Source organism: Panthera pardus, unplaced genomic scaffold (assembly GCF_024362965.1).
Source record: "Panthera pardus isolate Hobbes unplaced genomic scaffold, ASM2436296v1 HiC_scaffold_10, whole genome shotgun sequence".
Taxonomy (NCBI): domain Eukaryota; kingdom Metazoa; phylum Chordata; class Mammalia; order Carnivora; family Felidae; genus Panthera; species Panthera pardus.
The window spans coordinates 58,071,301-58,094,527 of record NW_026526655.1 but is presented as its reverse complement, the minus strand read 5'-3'; the positions used below and the strand labels follow the sequence as shown (position 1 = coordinate 58,094,527).

Genomic DNA, 23,227 nt, shown 5'->3' with positions numbered 1-23,227 from the left:
CACTGTACAGGGGCAGAAGTGGTTGAATTCTGGATTGTTCTGAAGGTAAATCCAACAGCATTTCCTGATAGTTCGGAGGTGGGAAGAGAGAAATCAAAGACACCACCACCGTTGTCCTGGCTTAAGCAACTGGAAAAGGGAGCTGTCATCAAGTGTCTTATGAAAGACTGCTGGAGAAGCACACTTGACAGGAAGGTGGGGGGGCGGGGGTGCTAAGGAGTCAGTGCTGGACGTGTTACACTTGTTGTAACTGAACTATAATGGTTGGCACATAACGTTGGACGTGTTACGTTTAAGATGTTTTATCAGGCAGTTGCCAAGAGATGCCAGAGGTGGGCGGACTGGTGTATGGGTATCGTTGAGAGAATGTTCGTGGCTGGGGACAAAAGTGAAAAGTTCAGTGTATCTGGCTGGGGCTTAATGAATCCAGAGAAGGACAAGGCCTGAGCACCCTGCAGTTGAAACATCTTTAAGGAGGATTGAATTTTATCACAGAAATAGAAAGACTATCCGGTTCTTCCCAGGTAACAAACATCCTGAAGGGGGCGGAAAGCATATTACCAAGTGCTGTTACTTTACGAAAGAGAGGTAAGGACAAGAAAATTATGAACATAATTTAAAGATAGAATTTATTCTCTGATGGTTTACTCATGCAAACTGCACATAAAAGAAAGTAGTACAGTTTGTGTAACATTGCAAATGTAAGGACTCAAAATGCTAGGTACAGAAGTAGTGCGACATCCTGAAAGTCAAAATGGAATTTGTGTTTATACAACTAAGAATGATTTTCATTTGCTGAGCACAGACTGATTTACAATGAAAGTTTTGCTAACCTTGGTAAGTTCATTAACCGTTTACATGACTTCTTACATCTATGTAGTTTTATTTTACAGTTGCAAGAATTCCTGTTACCAAAAACTTTAACTTGCATAAATAATAAAATGAAAGAAAAATGTACTGAAGGACTTAGGAGAGTGAAAAGTTGAGGCTTTTCCTAACCCATCCAAACTTACAATAGAAAATTGCCTTCTTGCAGAATTCATATTTTGTGCCTTTGAGATCAACTCCTTAGCATAACTATGAGAAAATCATGATCAGAAATTCATTGCTTTAAATTACAAAATCAGTTAAAAATAAAAAAAATTTAGAAGTAGAATTATCAACTAAAAACGCTCACTCTTGATAAGCCAAACAATAAAAATCCTATTATCTTCATACTTAAAAGTCCTGAAATGTCATTTGTATAATTTGAATGTTTCCCAGTTTGGAACTTAGGCAGGTGGGATAGTTCCTTGAATTACCAAGGATATTCGATATAGGTTTTTAAAAGGTCAGTCTCGTTAGGAGATGGCACCGAGACATTCGTAAATAGTGTAGTATAGATGCAGAACAGACTACACAGCTTATTATAAATGCGTTACAGATATTTACATAATGGAATCCTGCTCGAATGCCAGAAGTTGCTACTGGGTAGGACTCGTAACTATTTTACAAAGTTTTCTTACACACGTCTACTACTTTATTTTTCACAATTTAGTCTATTTTAAAATATTGTACTGTATCTTGAACATAACTGGAGAATAAAAATAGATAATGGCACATTAGAAAACTCAGTATCCCACGGATGATTGGATAATGAGAAAAGTGTACCTACAATCATCTCCTCAGAAACAAACTACATCATGGAATGTTAGTTATCCAAGCCTGCACAGTAATGACATTTTAAATTGCAATCATCTATCGGCCAGCATCACACCGAAGGCATCGTTAAACATTCAAGCAAAGACTGCTGGCATAAACTATTGAAAGAAACATACACACATAACACACATACACACACACACACACACACTCTCTCGCTCTCTCTCTCTCACACACGCACTCTTGCTTCCCACATTATAATTACAATGTTCTAAAGATAGATACTGATTTTTTTTTTTTCCCACGAGAAATGTTATCAAAATTTGCTACTAAAACATGACAGTGCTTTCACAAGAATAAGTACAAGTTAGCTTGCAAGTACAAGACAATGGGGGCAAACAGCCTTAAATTTTCTAAGTAATTTTTAGGCTTTTTCTGGCAACCACACCATACTTGATTATGCATAAACTTCTCAGTTTGTAACCTGAAATCTGCAAAAAAACCCAAAACCTAATTTCAAAAAATTATTAGCTATCTGATAACCCTGTATCATAGATGATATAATTTCATGTTTTATTAGCCTCAAAACATAGGATTTAAAATACTGAATTTAAGACTTGAAAAATAGTCCTTTTGAAATGTTAGAGGATTCCAAAATTCCCGTCTACCTAAAATCTTAAAGAAAACACATGACGAATGACCTTGATTTAGTTTGAGGGTGCATAAAAGCACTGTATGTCTTTTACCACGTTTCACTCACTTAAAAAGTGTTCTCTAATGTTCTTCCTTTTGCATAATGTGCAAAATAAAAGGCAAAAAGATTAAAAGCAAATTTCTATCTTTCTCTTGCTAGTGCTTTATGACCTTGTTAACATTACAAAGTCAACAGGGACGATGCAGAACTTTGGTATAAATGATATGACAATACTACCATCACAGTTGAGGGTAAGAGGTGGTCAAAAGAAATGGAAGTGGGAAGAGACTCAGTAACACCCCCATTTATTAAAACACCACCAAATTAAAAGTGAAATAAACCACAATGAATTATAATACAATTTACACATTGAGCACAGAAAATTAATAAATCTAACAATATTTATAAAAAAAGCAAAATCAGTCTTTTTCCAGAGACTAAAAACTGTTGTTCAGGCTGATCATCAACTGCCGCTACACCAACTTTAGAGCCAAATTTAATTTCAAGTAAAAAAAAAAATTTACAACCACAGATTTCGCATCAACGGAAACCGGTCTTTCCTTGATTTCCCTTTGAAGTCACTAATGAGTATCTAAAACTGCCGCACCGCAGGTTTTTAATCAACTTCCTGAGGGCTGTGACTGGGAGGCAGGAGCCATAACAATCTGCGACAGCGCGGGCTCTGTACTCTGGTCCGCCATCTGTGTGAGGACTGAGGTGGCCACAGCTTCGGCCTTGGAGGTTGAACTGACTCCATTGGATGTGCTGACAGAACTATGCTGAATAGCTTCAGGGTGCGGGCTGCTCGGCACTGACAGGTCTTCTGAACTATCGTCTTTATCAGCAGCTGAGCGGAAAAAAGAAGAATCACGGTTTCTTAAAAACAGCTGTAAGAATGTATCAGCAGGTTGTCAACACACAAGAGTAAAAAGTCAGGGTTTGACAAAAGCGGTTATTTAGATACGATGGTATGACTGGAACTGAGCAAACCAAAAGGTGGCTTTCCGATTTTACCTGCAGCAGCTCAAATGAAGGCCTCGCCATGCACACGGAAGCATCTGTGTGCCCAGCTCACAGAACCGAGCCGAGGACGTGTTTGCTCAACAGTGTTAAGAAAAGTCAGGTAGGAATTTGGGAGACAGCCTCTTACAGATATAATCAGACCCTTACCAAGTAACGACAATTTAACACAACCGGTCTGTTTGCCTACATGCCATTCTTACTAAAAGATAAGAAAATTTATACCCACACGCATAAACAAAATGAATTCTTCCATACAAATTGCACTTTCAAATTACTCCCTCTGCATTCTCTAGAACTATATTTATTCTGGCTGACTTTCCATCGATGGCAGCAATGGGTGATTACAACACCTGACTCTAATGATGCATACACATGAGAATGAGCAATATTTAGAATCTAAATGCCACCAGCTGTTAGAGCTGCACGAATTAATTGGGATTCAAATAAAAAATTATATAAAACTCTAGAAACTACAATGGAAGATATTCAGAAAGAGGCATTCTGTGTACTTGTGAAAATCTACCAACTTTTAGGACTGAACAATGCATCTACATCTTTCTCATTTTAACAGGATCAACTCCAGTAATTTCATTTAGTGAAAAATCTGATACGCACACCACACCGGTAGTTACGGTGTACGTAACTTACAGAATGATAACATGGACCAATGATAACTGTGAACCTAGCCCCCAGCTTAAGAGAACACGGCCAATAACAATGATGCTTCCTGGAGGCTCTTCTCCTCATCAAAGGTAATCACTGTTCTGATAGCTCTTTAACCACTACCTTGTTTTTTGTTCGAAGTTTTACCAAATAGGTATGCATCCCTAGAAAGTAGCATTTAACTTTTGAACATTCTGAACATTGTATCATACTGGATGTATTCTTTTGTACTTTTTTTTTTATAGAGTTTATTTTGAGAGACACAGAGCTGAGGTGGAGCAGAGAGAGGGAGAGAGAGAATCTCACGCAGACTCTGCACTGTCAGTGAACAGCCCAATGTGGGGCTCGATCTCACAAACTGTGAGATCATGACCTGAGCCAAAACCAAGAGTCAGACGCCTAACCAACTGAGCCACCCAGAAACCCCTCGTTTTCTTTTCACTTGGCTTTAAAATAATTTTTATTTAGTGCTTAAAGGTAACAAGCGGGTTGTCAAATCTGACAATGCAGACTGGCCTGCTTACTGGTGGCCAGGTGCCTATTCTGAAAGTCCATTATTAAAAGACTGTGGACGCTATGAAGCAGGACTTATTCCATGATTTGTGATGCAGGAGATGGAGGAGGAGAAACCTGGCCAGCTTGATTTTAGTTCACATAAAACTCATTTTGAGAGTTTTCTGAAATATAGGACTTAAAGAATTTTGACAAGTTTGCCTCAAATCCATGCATTTTTTGGAAAGCAGTTTTTAAAAATATATTAATTAGAATCCCCTCTTCTCTATAAATCTGCTATCAATGCAAAATCACCCCTCAAGATATAATAAAAAAATCACAATAAACCTTTTAAAATTATATAAAGTAGAAAGGATCCTTTTCTGAGGAAGCAATAACAAATGTTATAAAATATTTCTAATTCAGTTACATAGCCAACAGAACAGTTACGTGTTCAAGAAACCCAAACCCTGGCAATGGCACTCAAACTGACAAGAGTACAGTCCCCTTTACGTCTCTTCTTCAATATGAAAACAAACGGACCTTCCTCTCAATGTTAAGTTCTAGGGATACACCAGCTTTCAAAAATCAAGAGGCGAAGGTGCCTGGGTGGCTCAGTCAGTAGTGTCCAGCTCTTGATTTCTGCTCAGGTCACGATCTCACAGTTGAGCTGAGCGTGGAGCCTGCTTAAGACTCTCTCTCCCTGCCCCTCCATACCCACTCTCTCTCTCAAAATAACAAATTTAAAAATAAAGAGGCTGATCTATGATGAGAGGTCTAAGGAAATGTAAATACAGAGTGCAGGCAATGACAACATAAAACAGTAAATTTTAAAGACAAGTGCTGATCTCCAGACTTTCAGAATCAGGCAAAGCAAATCTTTAGGCTATACAAAGTACCAGGTACCGATTTATAAGTGGCGTAATTATACATTCTATATGTAAAATACCTTTATAAAGGGATATACCTGCACCTATGTCCACTTCCGGAAGGTGAGGAGAGAAAAATCACCAACATAACCATAAGCACTAGAAAGAGAAGAGTTCTTACTGCACTCACAGAGCCCTTTTCAGCCCTGCTTAAAGCTAAAAAACCCCCAAGTGTTTGACAATTCACGCTCTGAAGTTTTCCACCTATGTTCATACATATTTTCATTAATGAAAATATAAGCTCTCAATTACATTTAGGGCCCAAAGAAGGTTTCCTTCGCACTTAAGATTACAGAAGCAAGTATAATACAATTTTAATTATGCTCCAAGATTTAGAAAATAGGAATTAATGGTAATAAGATCACTCTTGTGCTTTATTTTTCATAGAATCCAAACATCAAAAATATATTCCTATTTTCATTCATGTTTTATACTGTTTAAGGTGACCAACTGTCATGGTTTTCCCATGCCTGAGGGGTTTCATCCTAGGATGCACGGACTTTGATAATTAGAAGTGAGACCGTAGGGTGGTGTGCTTTTATACTGTCACCTTTATCTGAAAGATTTTTGTAATATTCATTAGTTTCTATTAAACCTTGACTTCACAAATGTTTTGAAAGTCTTAACTACTATTACAGTTCACCATCAGCAATAGCCGTGTGCTAAGACATGCATAGTGTTCACTATTTGTGAACTTCCCCACATTTTCTCCAAGATATAAGTACTCACTTATTCAATCCATCTGCCTTGACTACTAAACAAAAGTCAGATTTTCTCCTTCAAACTTGAAAACGGAAATTACTTTACAATTTCTACAAAATCCAATTATCTCCCAAGAGCTAAAGAGAACTATTTTATACTAAAACCGTATTTTACTTCCATTTGATTATCTAGAGGACTAGGTAGGAAAAAGGCAGGAATAGTTCCAAACGTCAAAAATGTGTTATTCATTTCCTGCAGTCTATACAACCTAGCATAATATGTATTTCCTAAAAATTTATTAATCTAGACTTTCAGTTTATTTAAGGGTATGGCACATAAACCCACACATTTATACCTTAAAAATATCTTTATAAATTGTTGCTTAAAATGAAAAATCGGCTTGCCTTTGCTGTGCACATGCTACCTTGATAAGAGATAAAACTGATGGGATTAAAAAATTGCAGATGAGATAAATTTTTAGTTGGATGCAACTGAAGAATTCATTTTCCTTCTAATTTTATAGAATCATTTGTATATTCTTTTTGAACTATCAAAATTCAAGAGCGCTCTCTTGTTAAGAAAATCATAGATGCATAATGCTGAACTCAGTAGCTTCTATCAGAAATTATGTTGTTAAGTCAGATGGGAGCCATAATGGCCTCATCCCTGCAGCAATCATTGTTAATACAAACCCCAAACATATTTCTATATGGTTCCAATTTACTCCACAATGTGTTTCACCATCCTGTGAAAATGACTAGATATCAAAGGACTGAGATTTATTTGCTCAAAACTGACAAAAATCAATGTTCTAAATATATATGGCAATAGAGAGTTGCTAAATCTACTGAATCTTTTAAATTAAAAAATATTGCCCATTCTGATGAAACTGCTTACAATGACTACAAGTAAAGATGGTGGCCATTAAGTTTTATCGTGAGCACCTGAGGAACTGTTTGCATCCAATACAAAATGTTTCTTTCTTTTGAATTACTGACACTGGCAAATTAAAATGAAGTGGATACATATGGTTGAAACAATCTTCACATTTACAAATATCCTGAAATATCACTAAATCATAAAAACAAAAGCTGTGGGTTATATATTATGAATGTTGCCTAATGCCTTCCCAGCTCTGTTACTTGTTACAAATTTGTGTACGATGGACAAAATTGGCCATTTATTCAAGAGTAACAGCTGGCTCCAATATTGTGCATCTTATCAAAAAAGAAGGACATTACAAGAAAGAAAAAGCACAATTAACCTCTAAAATGCTGAAAAACAGAAGAATCTCATTTTGGGGAAAACATGTAAGAGGAAACTTAGAAGCAGATAATGTTAAGAAGTGTTCTACTGTAGCATTTTTATGACCAAAAGACTCAACATAAAGATTCACAACAATAAAAAAAACTGCACAATGCTGATATTTAAGAAAGAACAATAGGATCCGATACTGTAAATGGGCACTATGTATTGTTAAACGAAGATAGTTAATTAAAAAAAATTACTCAATGGAGGCTGGAAAAGAAGCAGTGTTTCACTCTGTCGTTCTAAGACCAACCGTTACCCTGGGAAGATGAAATACCATCAGTACTTACAGTATATTTTGAATTATTAACCTGTTTTGTTGATGTATAGTAATCCCTCGAAAAAAGGCTAGAAACAGGAAAATTCAAAAACTCTAGATTCTACAAAGTATATTCCCCATTCCATAATAACCTTGCAGAAGTTCTGATATTTAATATTAAGTATTAGAACTGCAGCCTCTGTCTTTTTAACTGTAGCGTGGTTCACTCTGGCAGTATTTCACCGACGCAGCCTAAGGCTATAGGTGATGGCACATTACTCACTATGATAGCCAGATTTCTTCTGCATGGCGGTTACAGGGCAATCTTTATGAGCCAGAAGAAGCTGTTTCAGCTGTGCCACTTCATTTCTCAGCAGGGTGACTTCACTCTAGAGAAGAAACAACTTATGTACCTTAACAGCATCAGACTAAACGTTTCTTACTGCTGATAACAAGTGAAAATTAAGGATATCGGGTATCTTTAACAGAATATCAAGGAATAAACAAAATACACTGCTCGAGCAGGCTTAATCAGTACACATCAGTTTTTGTATTTTAGCATTTGTACAAAGACTGCAACTTCTATAAAAATTTAAATGAGGTAACAACATGACTGGATAACATATTTCAAAGTTTTTATGTTACCATTTGCCTTGGGACTGCTTATATATTACAGGTTACCTGCAGAAGGTATTTTTTAGTTATGTTGCATGCTCTTTTGATTATCTGAAAAATTAGAAACATCAAGGGAGTCAGAATGAATGTTCACTGTCTCTGTTCACTTGAAAGTGAAAAATTTATCCTGGAAACTCAATTAAGCAAGTTTCTGGTTTTCTGGAAACTATGAAAGCCTCCACAGAAGAAACCACAATAATCAAAGAATCATGGATACCTAAAATGCAACAAAGCACTGTGTTGGACACGGAACCAATGATAGTAGATATAATATCTAGATGACTTAGTTGCCCTTGATCTAGGTAATCTGTACACATCTAAATTTAAATCTGATAAATTAATGGTGATTTGTCCTAGTCCTTATTTAAAAATGAGCACTTCACAGCCTTTGTTTTGGAGGCGTTAATCTGGTAGATTCTATATTAAAAAGTTCCAAATTAAGGGAGTCCATTTAATTCCCTTGGGTCACCCCCAAATATTAAAGATGCAGAAGTTAGTGATAATTACCAATACTCCAGAGTGAGTCATAATATGAATTTAATAAAATGGTAGGAAAACTTAATTTACAAACACATCTACTTATTTGGACTCACATTACCCTTAAGTAACCCGAAGTTAAATAAAGAAATATAACAAGCATGTGTACGTAAAAGCTCAGGAACTTTGTTTTCCACCCCTTGGTCTCTTAACCAGGAAGCTGAATGTAGAATTATTTAGAAGATTAGACTCATTAGATCCTATTAACTGATCAATGACAGAAATATAAAAATCCAAAGAATGAAACTTAAGCAAGTAGACTCATTAGATCCTATTAACTGATCAATGACAGAAATATAAAAATCCAAAGAATGAAACTTAAGCAAGTCTCTTGGGCCAAATAGTTTCTCGCACCCCCACAACAACAAATTGCAACAATGCATTAAAGCACAGAACAAAAATTGATGCTCACAATAACTCGGAACATTAAAAGGCTAAATTGTGTTTAAAATATTGTATTTGAGACAAGAATGGGTGTATGGTGATGAAAATATAAGAGGGAAATTTTTAGTTTCACTTAAAAAAAATAAGCTGCTTATTAGAAAACTCATTTCTCTGTAATACTGCAGTCATCAGCATCAATACTATAAATTATAGCTCTTTATTAATGACACCAAGCACGAGAAACCACGTTATGAAGAACCTAATATATATTATCCAAAATTCCTCCCTCCCTGCTGCATCAGCTTGATTTTGAGATCCATGTCTAATAAGTTTCTCTCATTAATTTCTGTAATATGAAATAGGGTTGGATATGTATTTTTAGCCCAGAATATATAGTATAATCTTATAATAATCTCTTATAATCAGGTACCTGTGACCACCCTTTCACATTAGTTTGAACCTATGAAAAAAAATACTTAATTGTTCTGAACTACACAAACTGAAGTTCTTGTGAATACACACTATTTTCTCTACCTAGAAAAGCTTTCCTCTCCTTTTTCTCATCTTGCTAATTTTTTCACTCATCTTTAAGAGTCCACTCAGTATAAATTTGGATAGGAAAATAAGTTAGGAGTCCATTTCTGTGTTCCCAGAGCCATATATACATACGTGTGCGCATTTACGTAGTATTCACCACACCAGGATTGTTAATTTTTGGTTTACTTGTTCATCACCTCTGCCAGATTGGGATTATCTGGCTCTCTGTATCCCCAGAGTACAGCACACAGCCTAGTACGGAGTACTATTTAGTACTATTCTAGAGAGAACCACGGTAATTCTATGTCCAGGGGAGGGTTAAAAAATACCAAAGAAGGTGAAATGAAATTGCTTAAATAATATAAAGTTGGTCAGAGGTCCCGATTTCCTTATTTATGCCCACAACCTCACCAACACAGCTACACTGTTAATTCTTCTCAGACATAAAATGAAAATTGGCATATTTTACAGTATCATCTCACAGAATTTAAAAAATCACAAATGCCCTCTCTCCTAAATATTCTATATAGACATTCATCATAAACCATGTTATGATTTTTTTTTTTTAGTCAAAGTAAAACATTTTTGGTAAGACAGATGCTGAAAAAAAACTGTTATTCTGGTCTAAAAGTAAATTACTTTGGCATTGTCTGTACCATTGCTTCATTCCATCTGTAGCTACTCAAAGGTTAATTACATACTAATGAACAATTCTTTTTTAGTTTATATGAGTAATCTATTAAAGGTTTTCATTGATCACTGGCTATAGATTGAGGACCAAGTATTCCATAAATTTATGATCTTTGGCTTTTCAGTTTAGACACTACCCCTCCAAATTAAATAAGGGAGTTTCTCATTGCTAAAGGTATGATTTTCCTCATGTTTAGTCTTCACAAAAATCAATGATTAAGTATCCAGATTCCCCTCACACAGTTCCAAGGACTGTCATGGATGCAAAAGCTTACACTTGAGAATGAAATATTTAACTTATGTCTATGACGATAGAAGAAGAAAAAAAAGTATTTTGGAAATACTTTGTGAAATGAATGGGAATGACCCTTTTCTCATTCTCCTTAGTCTCATACTTTGTTTCATGTCAGTCTCCTCTGATAGACCACAAATTCTGTAAGTGCAAGGACAATGTCGTTTTCACTGTTGTATCTCCTGTGTCTAATAACATGCTCTGCACACAAAAGATGCTTAACGACAGAATGAATAATAAATAACTAGCATTTGCATAGTGTCGTTATAATAGACTTCTCTGTACTCTCTCTCTCATTTGATCTTCATAATAGTACTTATTCTAGGAGTATGACAGATGGGGAAGTAAAGGCTCAAAGATTTTTAGCAAGGCCTACTAAAACGAAGAACCAGGTCTCAGGCTCATAGTAAAATGCATGAAGTAGAGGTGGTATCACTATCACCCTTTCCCCCTCTACAGCGGAATTTAAACACTCAGGGGAAAAGAAGGAAGGCGGTGATAGCACACAATACTTCCCCGCCACACCCCCACCTTGGAATTAAAACAAACAGGTATAGTATTTTCCAACTGTCACTATTCCTTCCTATTTCAAGGGATAAATACTGAAATAAAATATTGTTTAGGTGTCAGAAATAAAAGGTTTGATTCTATTCCCTTTTAAGTCAACAAAGCAATAACAAAACCTTTTCCGTGTCATCATTAACTTATGAGTGAAGTCTTCCAAGTACCCAGCTATGAAACAATGCTTCCATTTTTAAAAAAACTTACTAAGCTTCTACTCCACACACATTTTGCCAACACTTAAGTTTCAAAAGCAAAATCCACGACAAAAACTCCCAAGTTTTATATCAGAATAACTGTTAAGGAGCTACGGTGAGTAAAGAATCTGTCTTTGTCCACAAAGGAAACAGGGTGAAATTGTAAACTGACAACAAAATTTCAAAATGAGTATAACTGAAAAGCAAAGTCATGAAGAGGCAGAAACTCTTTCAAGTAAAAGACCACAAAAATTACATACTACCTTTAAAAATATAATAATTTATAACCAACAGTATCCAAGTTTTGGTCTAGATTACCATGTCTCCAATTCAACTTCATGATATTGCCTTTTAGCAGCAATTTTAGAAGGCTAAAATATTAAATTCAGTGAGTGGGGCAAGAAGATTGAATAATTAACATGTTCTTTAAAACCTAATATGTATTTGGTAAAAATATGAACAGTCACACCTCAACACTCATTAAAATTTATTTATAATATATAAGTAACCATGGGTCATTACTGCCCACTATACTGATCAGCTACGCCTGTATGTCACGTGAAGGATTATTAAGGAAATGTAGAATTGATGAATGTTTTTACATAAAGTAGAGTTTAATTATTTCTCTGACATTCAATTTTCTTTACAAGTCATTCTGTTCTTCACAGTTAACAGTTTTGCTGTTGGGAGACTGAAAGTTTTCCTCCCTGAATCCAGGTTAACTCTTTACATTCTGAAAATCAGAATCTGTCCCTTTTTAGAACTGCTATTTTATTTGATAACTAAAAAACAATGAATAAAAACCATATAGCCACTTGAAACAATTACTGAAGCATACTTTATTCCCAAATCGTTCATGCTTCTCAAAAGCCTTTTCACCACTGTTACATCCTGGTGCAGGTCATTCTTAAAATTCCACTTATATTTAGGGATTCATTCCTATAGTGATTTCCATATCTACACATTTATTCATCTAACTATAAACTTTTTATTAATGAAAAAGTTATGCTCCAACTATTTTTTGAGTAATTTAGTGAGGTGACATTCCATGAGCTAGAATTAACCATTTTTTAAAAATGTTATTAATTATTTTGAGAGAGAGGGAGACAGAACATCAGCAGGGGAGCAGCAGAGACAGAGAGGGAGACACAGAACCCGAGGCAGGTTCCAGGCTCTGAGCTGTCAGCACAGAGCCCGAAGCAGGGCTTGAACCCACAATCTGCAAGATCACGACCTGAGTCACCCAGGCACCCCTAGAATTAACCATTTTAAAGTGAACAATTCAGTGCGCCTGGGTGGCTCAGTTGGTTAAGCATCCGACTCTTGATTTCAGCTCAGGTCATGATCTCATGGTTTGTGAGATCAAGCCCTACATGGGGCTCTACTGTCAGGAATCCCTGCTTGGGATTCTCTCTCCTCTCTCTCTGCTTCGCTCACATGTGCACTCTCTGTCAAAATAAACAAACAACAACAACAAAAATAAAGTGAACAATTCAGTGGTGTTCAGTACGTTTACAATGCTGTGTAGCCACCTCTCCCAATCTGGTGATAAAACACTTCTGTCACTCCAAAGTAAAACTCCTTACCCATTAACCAGTTTCTCCCTATTTCCTCCTCCCCATGTCACTGGTAACCACCAATCTGCATTTGTCTCTATGGATTTCTCTCCTCTAAATATTTCATACAAACGGAGTCACACGTGACTTTGTTTCTGGCTTCTTTCACTTAAGCATGTTTTGAGGTTCATACACATTCTGTACTCTCACTCCTTTTTATGGCTGAATAATATTCTACTGTGCATATATAACATAACTGCCCCACTCACTTTCTCACTTTCTTTTTACCCCTAATAATATATTACAGATTATTTCCCAGGTTGATACATACATACGAACTTCATTCTTAAGCATTTTAAAAAACATCCCTGATAACACATCATTTCACCTATCTTCACATTCTGATATGCATTTCTAAAACTAAGAACACTTTCTTATCTAACCATGAAGCCATCATCACTTAGTTTTTAATGATTAAACATATGGATTTTACTTTTCTGTTTGTAATTTGAAGTATTAACTAACGTCCTATTAAACTGTAGCGGTTAATTTAGGAATTTCTTTAATTTGACTTCAATTTAAAAGATTCATGCTTTCAAAATGATACGTTTGTTAACTTTTACTGAGGTGATAAATCTTGCCTTTATTCCTCCAATCAAGAAATTTCTACCCAGATTAGGAAAACATAAAATATATTTTAAGATAATGACATTTAATCATAGTTTGTATGGTAGAAAAAAAACATGAGATGAATGAAGTAAGGATTACATACATTTGTCTCGAATGTTGAATTTTCCAAGGTTTTCTGAAATAACAAAGCACTGTTGCTATTGATAATGGTGATCAGTGCTGCAATACAATTAAGGAAATAGCAATATTTCATTAAAGCTGTTAGTACTACCATACCTTGGGTCACAGCAGAAAACTGGCCCAATCTGAAGTCCAAGAATACCCTGTAGATACCATATATTTCTATACCACTTTAAAGTTTTCAAACATTTTTACTTCTTAAATAGAATAAGCCAAATTAGGAAAATATTGACCAATTTAAGATTTAAAATTTATGTACTTAAAAATTCTTGCACTTATTCTAATTCAAATGATTTATGCAAAAAACCCTCAAGAGAAGTAGGATCAGCAGGCATTATCTCTATTCTATGTGTAAGGCAATGGAGGCTAACAGAGAATGACATGCTTCATGTACAACTAAAAAACAGCCATTCATTTAGAAGAATAATCTTGTTAAGAACAGAAAGGAAACAGATACACCTAAATCATTTCGTTAATGTAACATATTTGAAACTTTAAATTAGTACCTATAATCTGTTTCATTTTAAGAGGACAGAAAATCATAAATATCATGTTTTTTTCCTAAAAAGTTATGAAAATAGTTTTAATATGATTTTTATTTTATGGAGAGAGAATCTTTCTTTAAGTTTACTTATTTTGAGAGACAAAGCATGAGTGGGGCAGGGTCAGAAAGGGAGAGAGAATCCTCAGCAGCGCAATCTCTGTGCAGACCCTGCCGGATCCCATGGTTTGTGAATTCATGACCTGAGCTGAAATCAAGGGTCAGGTGCTTAGCTGACTTGAGCCACCCAGGTGTCCCTAGAGGAAGGGATTAGGGGGAGAGGGGGAGGCAGGGAGGGAGAGGGAATGAATCTTAAGCAGGCTCCATGCTTAGCACGGAGCCCAGCACAGGGCTCGCTCCCCATGACTCTGAGATCATGACCTGAGCTGAAATCAAGAGTTGGGATTGAAAATAGTTCTTGACTAAGAATTTACCAGATGATGATAATATATGTTTAAGATAACCTAGTATGTATTTAAAGTCTCTGTGATGTGGTAAATGTTTAGATTTTTTTCTAAATGGTTAAAATGGCTAAAAATAAATTTTTCAAGACAAATTTATTTGTTCTCGAGCTCATTCCATCAACATCCAAAGCACAATAGAGAATTTTAAAAGATGACTGCTTCACATATGAAAAAATTTTTATAAAATTTACGTTAGGTTAAATACTTTGTCTGATGTTAAAAACTTTTTCCAAAGTATTGAAACAGACATTAATACTGGTGACATCTTTAAAGATAGATTTAACAAGAGAGCAAGTCTCCCCATCAATTATGATTATAAAGAAAGATTCGTTTTTAACTGGGAAAGGATGACTCAAAAGACTGACCGGTAACAAGTACAATTCACTGACATCAATTTTCTAGTTGATGCTCATCGTTTTCCCGGAGAATATTCACAACATTAAAACAAAAACAAAAGGAAGAAAGAAAAAAAGAGCATGAAGGAAATCGACTTGGTACCGACACCATCACTGTAAATCTTACCAAAGACTCAACAGGAAAGAGCTTTAAAACCTTTATATCCCATGAGGTTCCTAAGAAACCTGTCTGCGGTGAACTGGCAGGTAGAAATGATTTCTACTGCCACTGGCCATATTGTACCTGTTCTGTGGATAATCAGAGCCCTTCAGTTTCCAAGGCTGTCAATCTGACACCTTTTCCGAGCACTATATTCACTCTAAATAAACAAAACAAAATTTATAATTCAAAGAACAAAAGAAATTAAGAACAAAAAATGCTACTAAAGCAACTTTACAGCTGTGACAGAAACCAAAAAATAAGAAAAATGAAATACCAGTGGTATTTTAAATTTCAAGGTTCTTTGTTTGAACTTTATACCACAACTTTATAAAGTTTAAGCAAGATAGTTTTGGTACTTTTGTATCACACAAGAACTTATATTTAACATTTCTTCATAGTGTCAGTGTTTAAAATGTTATAATCCTTCATCTCAGTATTCAAATAGGTTTATAAAACTATGCTTTAACTACAGATTCCACACACACCCAATATTGTGTGCTAAAATGTCTGGATGGCTAACTGGAAAAAATAGGGAAGAGCTAAGTTCACAATTACTAAAAATAAGACAACATTTACATATATGCACCTTACCTGCAGTTGACCGTTTAATGAACTCAAGTCTTCTGCTTTCTTCTCTAAAGACTGAACCCAGACTTTCCTTTTTTGTCGGCATCTTGATGCTGCTGCTCTATTTCGCTCTAGAAATTTCCTCCTTTTTTCATCAGGATCTTCATTAGCTGCTCTTCTTCGACGACCGCTTGTATTTTGGGTCTGTGGAGTTGTGTGAGCTGGAGAAGCCTATAATAAACACAAATGGAAGCTTTTTATGTTTGTAGCTGTGAGCGAGAACATAGGCAGTAAAGGGTTGCTACTATATTTTCTAAGTCTCATTGTATATTATCAATATTTAGGGGTGACATGAAAATCACCCTGCAGTTTAACGAATTCCTTGAAATAAATAAGCCCTGCTAAAAAAATAAGATTCTCACTTTTTTACTACCATAGTGACTATATTTAAAGTTTGTATAACATTTTCATTTATACAGAAATAATGTGGAAAACTTGAAAACATAATACAAATGAACACGTATAGATCTTGTGTTTTTCCAACTTTTTTTTTCAATATATGAAGTTTATTGTCAAATTGGTTTCCATACAACACCCAGTGCTCATCCCAAAAGGTGCCCTCCTCAATACCCATCACCCACCCTCCCCTCCCTCCCACCCCCCATCAACCCTGTTTGTTCTCAGTTTTTGAGAGTCTCTTATGCTTTGGCTCTCTCCCACTCTAACCTCTTTTTTTTTTTTCCTTTTTCCTTCCCCTCCCCCATGGGTTTCTGTTAAGTTTCTCAGGATCCACATAAGAGTGAAAACATATGGTATCTGTCTTTCTCTGTATGGCTTATTTCACTTAGCATCACACTCTCCAGTTCCAGCCACGTTGCTACAAAAGGCCATATTTCATTCTTTCTCATTGCCACGTGGTACTCCATTGTGTGTATAAACCACAATTTCTTTATCCATTCATCAGCTGATGGACATTTAGGCTCTTTCCATAATTTGGCTATTGTTGAGAGGGCTGCTATAAACATTGGGGTACAAGTGCCCCTATGCATCAGCACTCCTGTAGCCCTTGGGTAAATTCCTAGCAGTGCTATTGCTGGGTCATAGGGTAGGTCTATTTTTAATTTTCTGAGGAACCTCCACACTGTTTTCCAGAGTGGCTGCACCAGTTTGCATTCCCACCAACAGTGCAAGAGGGTTCCCGTTTCTCCACATCCTCGCCAGCATCTATAGTCTCCTCCAACTTTACTTTTTAACATCATGGTATTATACAATCCTTTGAAAAACTGTGAAGTACTAAAGGAAAAAATTTAATAACTTACTTAAATTCACTATGAAAAAACCGTTTTCTTACTATTTTTGAAGTAAAATTTTAAAAATAAAAAATAGTAAAATTTTCTTTTAAAAATTGGTTTCTCTAAAATTGAGGAGTAAAAGTACAGTAGTGCCCCTTATCAGTAGGGGATGCGTTCCAAGACTCCTGTGGATGCCTGAAGCCACGGAGAGTAGCAAACCCAATATATACTACGTTTTTTCCTATGAATATATACCTATTACAAGGTTTAATTTATAAATTAGGTATAGTGTGAGATCAAAAATAACTCATAATAAAACAGAACAATTATAACAATATACTGTAATAAAAGTTATGTGAATGTGGTCTCTCTTGCTTTTAAAATATTCGTACTATACTCACCCTTCTCGTGATGATACGAGATAAAACGTTTATGTGATGATGTGATGTAAGGTGGATGATAAAGACACTGTGGCATAGTGCTAGGCTACTAGTAATGAGCCTTCTAGCAATCTGTCAGAGGGAGGACCATCTTCTGAGCCATGGCTGACTGTGCGTAACTGAAAGCACGAAAGCTAAACCGTGGGACGAGGGAACTACTGGATATACATAGTTTGGTACACTCCGCTTTCCTTCAATTTGTGAAATTTAGGGTCAGGTTCACATGATTATTAATGTTCATCTTCCTGGTGGGCAGAATCTCACGGGAGTCTAAATTTTAATTTTAACTGGTTCCCCTTGCTCAACGGATCTGCCTAGTTATCTAAGATCAGCCAGGGACAGAAATTTTCAGTCAGTCACTAGTGATACTGTCTAGTATCTGGGGCTATAGAACGATAAGCATTTCCAAGCCTTTCTTAAATCCCAAAACTGTGCCATGGAACACCTGAACTTGGGAGACAGGAAACAACGAACCCCTGGAAATAGTGCAAAGGAAATAGCACTTTGTGACTACAGGTACATGACCCAAAGAAGCCTGAAAACAATCTTTTTGCCTAATATGAATTACATTCCAAAATGGGGTGAATAAATAAAATTTCTACCTTCTAATCTACATAATAAGCAATAATCTTATATATAAGCTCAATCAAGGTAAGCTCTGCAGGGAAATCATCAAACTACTTCTCACTCAACAAACTCCAAAACCACAGGTTCTCATTTAATTTCTTTTCCAAATAACTAGCATTAAAAATTATGAGGGTAATTTAACTTATACTGTATTTTAATTGTAATAAAGATTAAGTATTAAATTAGATCATTTATTTTACGTACATAATCGCAAGTTAATCTTTTAGAAAAATATTCTATGGCTGGTTTCAAGAATGGCAACCTTGAAATATTTTCTTGTCTTCATCCTCTTAACTTATTGATAATAGCAGGTTTTTTCTTTTACTCATTTGGCTGAATAGGAAAGAACAGGTTTGTTTGTTTTTTTTTAAATTTACAAGTCAGTTATTACAGCAAAGGCTAATCACAAGTATTAGAAGCAGAAATTAATACAGAGTTACATTTGTACATTTTTACACCTCACAATTTAAGGCTACTTAAAAGCATATACTCCTCCTTCTCTCCTTTCTTTCAGTGATCCATTCATTACACATCATTAAAAAGAACACAGGAACTATCCTAGAAACTAGAAATACAATAGTAAACAAACATAAAGTCCTGCCTTATGAAGCTGTCATCCAATATGATATAAAGATACAAATAAAAATTAGATCCAGGGAAATAATGGTTAGCTTTATATAGAAATTATATAAAAATTTATATTTTTATAGTTATATAGAAGTTATATAGAAATTATTATACAGAAGTTATATAGAAATTATATATTCATTTCTTTTAAATAAACTTGGAGGATGTAAAAACCACACAGAGCTTGCAGACGATACAAAAAAACAGCCATGGGTGGATTTGGCCCATGAGTCCGTTTGCTAATGTCTGAATTATGACATTAAAACACACCCACTTATTTACCTTCTCTCTTGGCCCCTATGTTGTTTAGTCGATAACTACCATAACTACATTCCACTTTAAGTTTTGTAAAAATAAAATACAGCTATCTAAAAACTTATGCTTATGAGGCAATCTAGAACTTGCCATTTACCTGTTTAATAGCAAAGTTTTGCTTTTTAATGCCAATGCTAATACTGTTGAAGTATCTCTTAAGATAAAAGTTCTAAATAGAGTTCTGAAACATTTAACAGAAAGTTACCCTTCCATGTAGAAATGCACTGTAGACATAACAGACCTATCAACCATCTGATAGGCAGTCACAAACTACAGATAAATGAAAAGGACCTCTGGTATAAACAGTGTCCGTAAAGCATATATATCTGCTCCTTTGGTAATGTCTCTCACATTTTAATTTAAGAATCATTTGACTGGGGTGTCTGGGTGGCTCAGACGGTAAAGTGTCCAACTCTGGCTCAGGTCATGATCTCACACAGTTCGTGAATCCCAGCCCCACATCGGGCTCTCCGCTGTCAGCATGAAGAGCCCGCTTTGGATCCTTGGTCTCCCTTCCCTCTCTCTGCCCCTCCCCAGCTTGCTCGCACCGCGCTCTCTCTCTCTCTCAGAAATAAACAGAAACATTAAAAAAAAATCATTTGATATATGCCAGTAATCTCATAAATACAATCCACAAAAAATGAGTTAAAAAGCGTCAGTGGAGATTTGTGCTATGTCAGACCAACATACATAGACAAAAGCATTTACAGGGTGTCCTGAGCAGTAATAATTGCTCGACTATTTTAATTATTTACTTATTTATTTTCGGGTGTCAATACTTTTTGAGAGACAGCATGGGTGCAGAGGAAGGGCACGGGATAAGGAGAGAGAGAATCTTAAGCAGGCTTCACACTCAGCGTGGAGCCTGATGCGGGGCTAGATCTCACAACTATGAGGTCATGACCTGAACTGAAATCGAGTTGGACACTTAAATGACCGAGCTACCCTGGCACCCCTGGGTGTGAATACTTTTACACTGAACTACCTTTCCTAATGTTTTTGGTACCCTTTCGAAATATGACCAGAAGTAATTTTTTCAAAGTATATAGTTTAAGTTTCCTTTAAGTTACCCCATATTTGTTTTTTAAAGGATAACAGAGTGTAGATTATAAAAACAACACACATACCGGAGTTTCTGTAGTGGATGTGGCTGGCTGTTGTAGGGACTGTGGTCGAGATTCCTCTGACTGAGTTCTAACCAATCCACTACCATGACCTTTGACAGTATCACCATTGGTAACTGGAGGATGTTGCTGGGTCAAAGCAGCTTTTAATCTCTGAAATGCAGACATCAATTTAAAAAAAAAAGTTCCCTGCTTTCCACTCAAGTCCAACTCCCAAAGTATTCTTTAGTTAACCAAAAAAAAGTATTTGTTAAGAAATGCATTTGGCTTTAAAATTAGTTTTATCATTACAAATAGTAAGACAAACACTCTGGAAAGCTTTCCTGAGTCTTTCTGAGTACTACTATAGGATTTAATACTTTGCTATCCTAATCAATTTTGAGGAAGGAGTGAAAAACACCGTTAACTGAAAATAACCAGTTCCGTTCAACTAAAATAAATAAGTTAATTATGTACACTGTCACCTATTTTCTTGCCCTTCATTCCTGAATCTCCATCTTTTTAGGCTCTCCTAGATTCTTAAACCTAAATCTCTTCCAAATTTGGGCCCACTTTGGACAACCGGGCTTATTTGGACAATGACCTGATGTTGCATTTTTTAGGCCACTATATTGACTGTCAGACTGAACCTCCTCCTAGAACCTATAGCTAGGTTTGCCTCCCGTAGGTCTTCCCTGTCTCCAGTAAGAAGGTTTAGTTTGAAGTCTATCCCCTCTACTATGTTCCATTTGCCATTTCACTGAATTGCATCTGACCCACTGCCAGGGTATGAGTAACCTAGGGTCAGAAGGAGGCCTTAGACACTTACGGCTACCTCTTAATAAAAACACAATCTGCATAAAACTTACTATTCTATCAGCAAAAGTGTATCATATGTGAATATCTTAGTTCCTCAAACAGTAAGCTCTTTCAAGAGCAGAGATTTCCTTACATTTCTTTGCATCCCTTTTAAGCGACTGGTACACGGATTTGCTACATGGGTGAACAACAAATGTATTTGTTAACTGAGAGAAATTGGATTCTTTGGCAAAAATGGCACAAGCAATATCTGGGGTAGTTTTATTGTTAGAATCTGTAAATATGAAATAATTAGCACAAGATAATCATACCATAATATCTTAGCAATGAAAGGCACCTGAGAGACCTGGGATTATTATTGTTGATATTGTTCTCAGTAACAGTTGTAGTCCTTAAGCCCAGAATAAAGTTTCATTATCTGTGGGGGAAGGAGGCTACAAAATTGATACGAGAAATGTGTTGCAGTCTATCCAGTGCTTTCCAAACTTCCCAGAAGTCATAATTGGCTGGGTGCTAAAAACAGATTTGTACCCACCTTTCTCTCTCCCTTCCTTGCCGATGGCAGGGAGGAGTGGGAAAGAGAGAAGAGCTTTTGAAAAGCACCCAGGTGATTCTAGGACAACTGCTTTCATTTACTCCAAAAAGAGCAACTTAGCAAATTATACAGCTATCCCAAAATTTGTAGTTTATTTTCATCTATGTGTATCTACGATGCCATCTACAAGTGATCCAGACCCCTGAAAAAACTGAAGCATATATGAAAAGGTCCACCAAAATTTCCCTTGAGGCAATAACTATATCTAGACAAGTGTTACTGGACATTTTCTCTCTACTGCTAATCACTGTAGATGCTGGGTATGATTTTAAAAATAAGCCAACAGTTTAAAAATAAAAGTTTACTGGGGTAGAAGTTATACATCGTAAAATGAAGTCTTTTTTGTGCATAGTCCTATGAGTTTTAACAAGCACATACAGTCAGTCATGCAACCACCCCCTACCATCAGAATACAAAACAGTGCTATTATCCCACCAAATTCCCTCATGCTCCATTCCTGTCACTCTTCCTCCCACCCCCAGTCCTTAGAAACCATTAATCTGTTTTCTGATCCCCAAAGTTTTGCCTTTTCCAGAATGTCATATAAATGGACTTATACAGTGTTACAGCCTTCTGAAATCTGGCGTCTTTCTTTTAGCATAATGTACTTGAGATCCATCCATGTTATCAGTATTTTTTCACTGAGTTTCTAACAGGACAGTGTCCCTATTTTACAGATTGGGAAACCAGAGATCATTTGCCCAAGGTCGTCTTAGTAGCTAAGACACATGAAATTGAGACACTCAACTGAAGGGATAGTATGGAAGTGGATGGATTAAACCAAAATGAGGTAAGTGATCAAAGGAGTAATTGGCTCCAACCAGTAGGACTACTTAGGCTAAATGGTAAAGAACTCAAAGTAGAAAGGAGTTTGAAAGTATAGGTCAATATAAATAGAAGGAGGAAATTCTGGGGAGGTGGTCAGCCTGCATAATTATATCTTTTAAAAACAGAAATGTTACACATCAAAATAAAAGAAATAGTACCTAGTCTATAGTGTTAGGTTAGGGCTTTCACTTCTAGATATAAAATGTACATAAATCTAGGTAGTGGTTGAGATGTGAAGCTTGGTAAATTATGTGTTGGTAAAACATTTTGAAGTCCTTAGGTAGAAAACATCATAGAACTGAAGAGCATTTAAAGTTTTATAGTGAAGAGCTTAACTCTTAGAATTAATGAAATACAGTAACTGCACATAGGGGAGTCTGAAGTACATAAACATCACTCTCTTGAATAATCTTTAGTAGGGCAAGCTACTACCTTATAGAGCACTTAAAAGCAGCATCAGTATTCATTCATTATCCTCTCTTGACTGCCCCAGTGTATACA

General features: G+C 35.9%; 1 protein-coding gene across 6 annotated transcripts in view; it reads right to left on the bottom strand.

The window, feature by feature from the left end:
- Window positions 1-603: 603 nt before the first annotated feature.
- ATF2 (activating transcription factor 2) overlaps window positions 604-23,227 on the bottom strand; it is an 81,287-nt gene continuing 58,663 nt past the window's right edge. For 5 of the 6 annotated variants that reach the window (XM_019460164.2, XM_019460149.2, XM_019460166.2 and 2 more), the window contains 4 exons: window positions 20,509-20,658; window positions 16,105-16,311; window positions 7,995-8,100; window positions 604-3,182 (listed from right to left, as the gene is read on the bottom strand). In XM_019460164.2, coding sequence (XP_019315709.1) covers window positions 2,956-3,182; window positions 7,995-8,100; window positions 16,105-16,311; window positions 20,509-20,658 — 690 coding nt within the window. In that variant the 3' untranslated portion in view covers window positions 604-2,955. Of the gene's footprint in view, window positions 3,183-7,986; window positions 8,101-16,104; window positions 16,312-20,508; window positions 20,659-23,227 lie in introns of those variants that run through there. The other variant, XM_053907542.1, reaches the window with a different exon arrangement.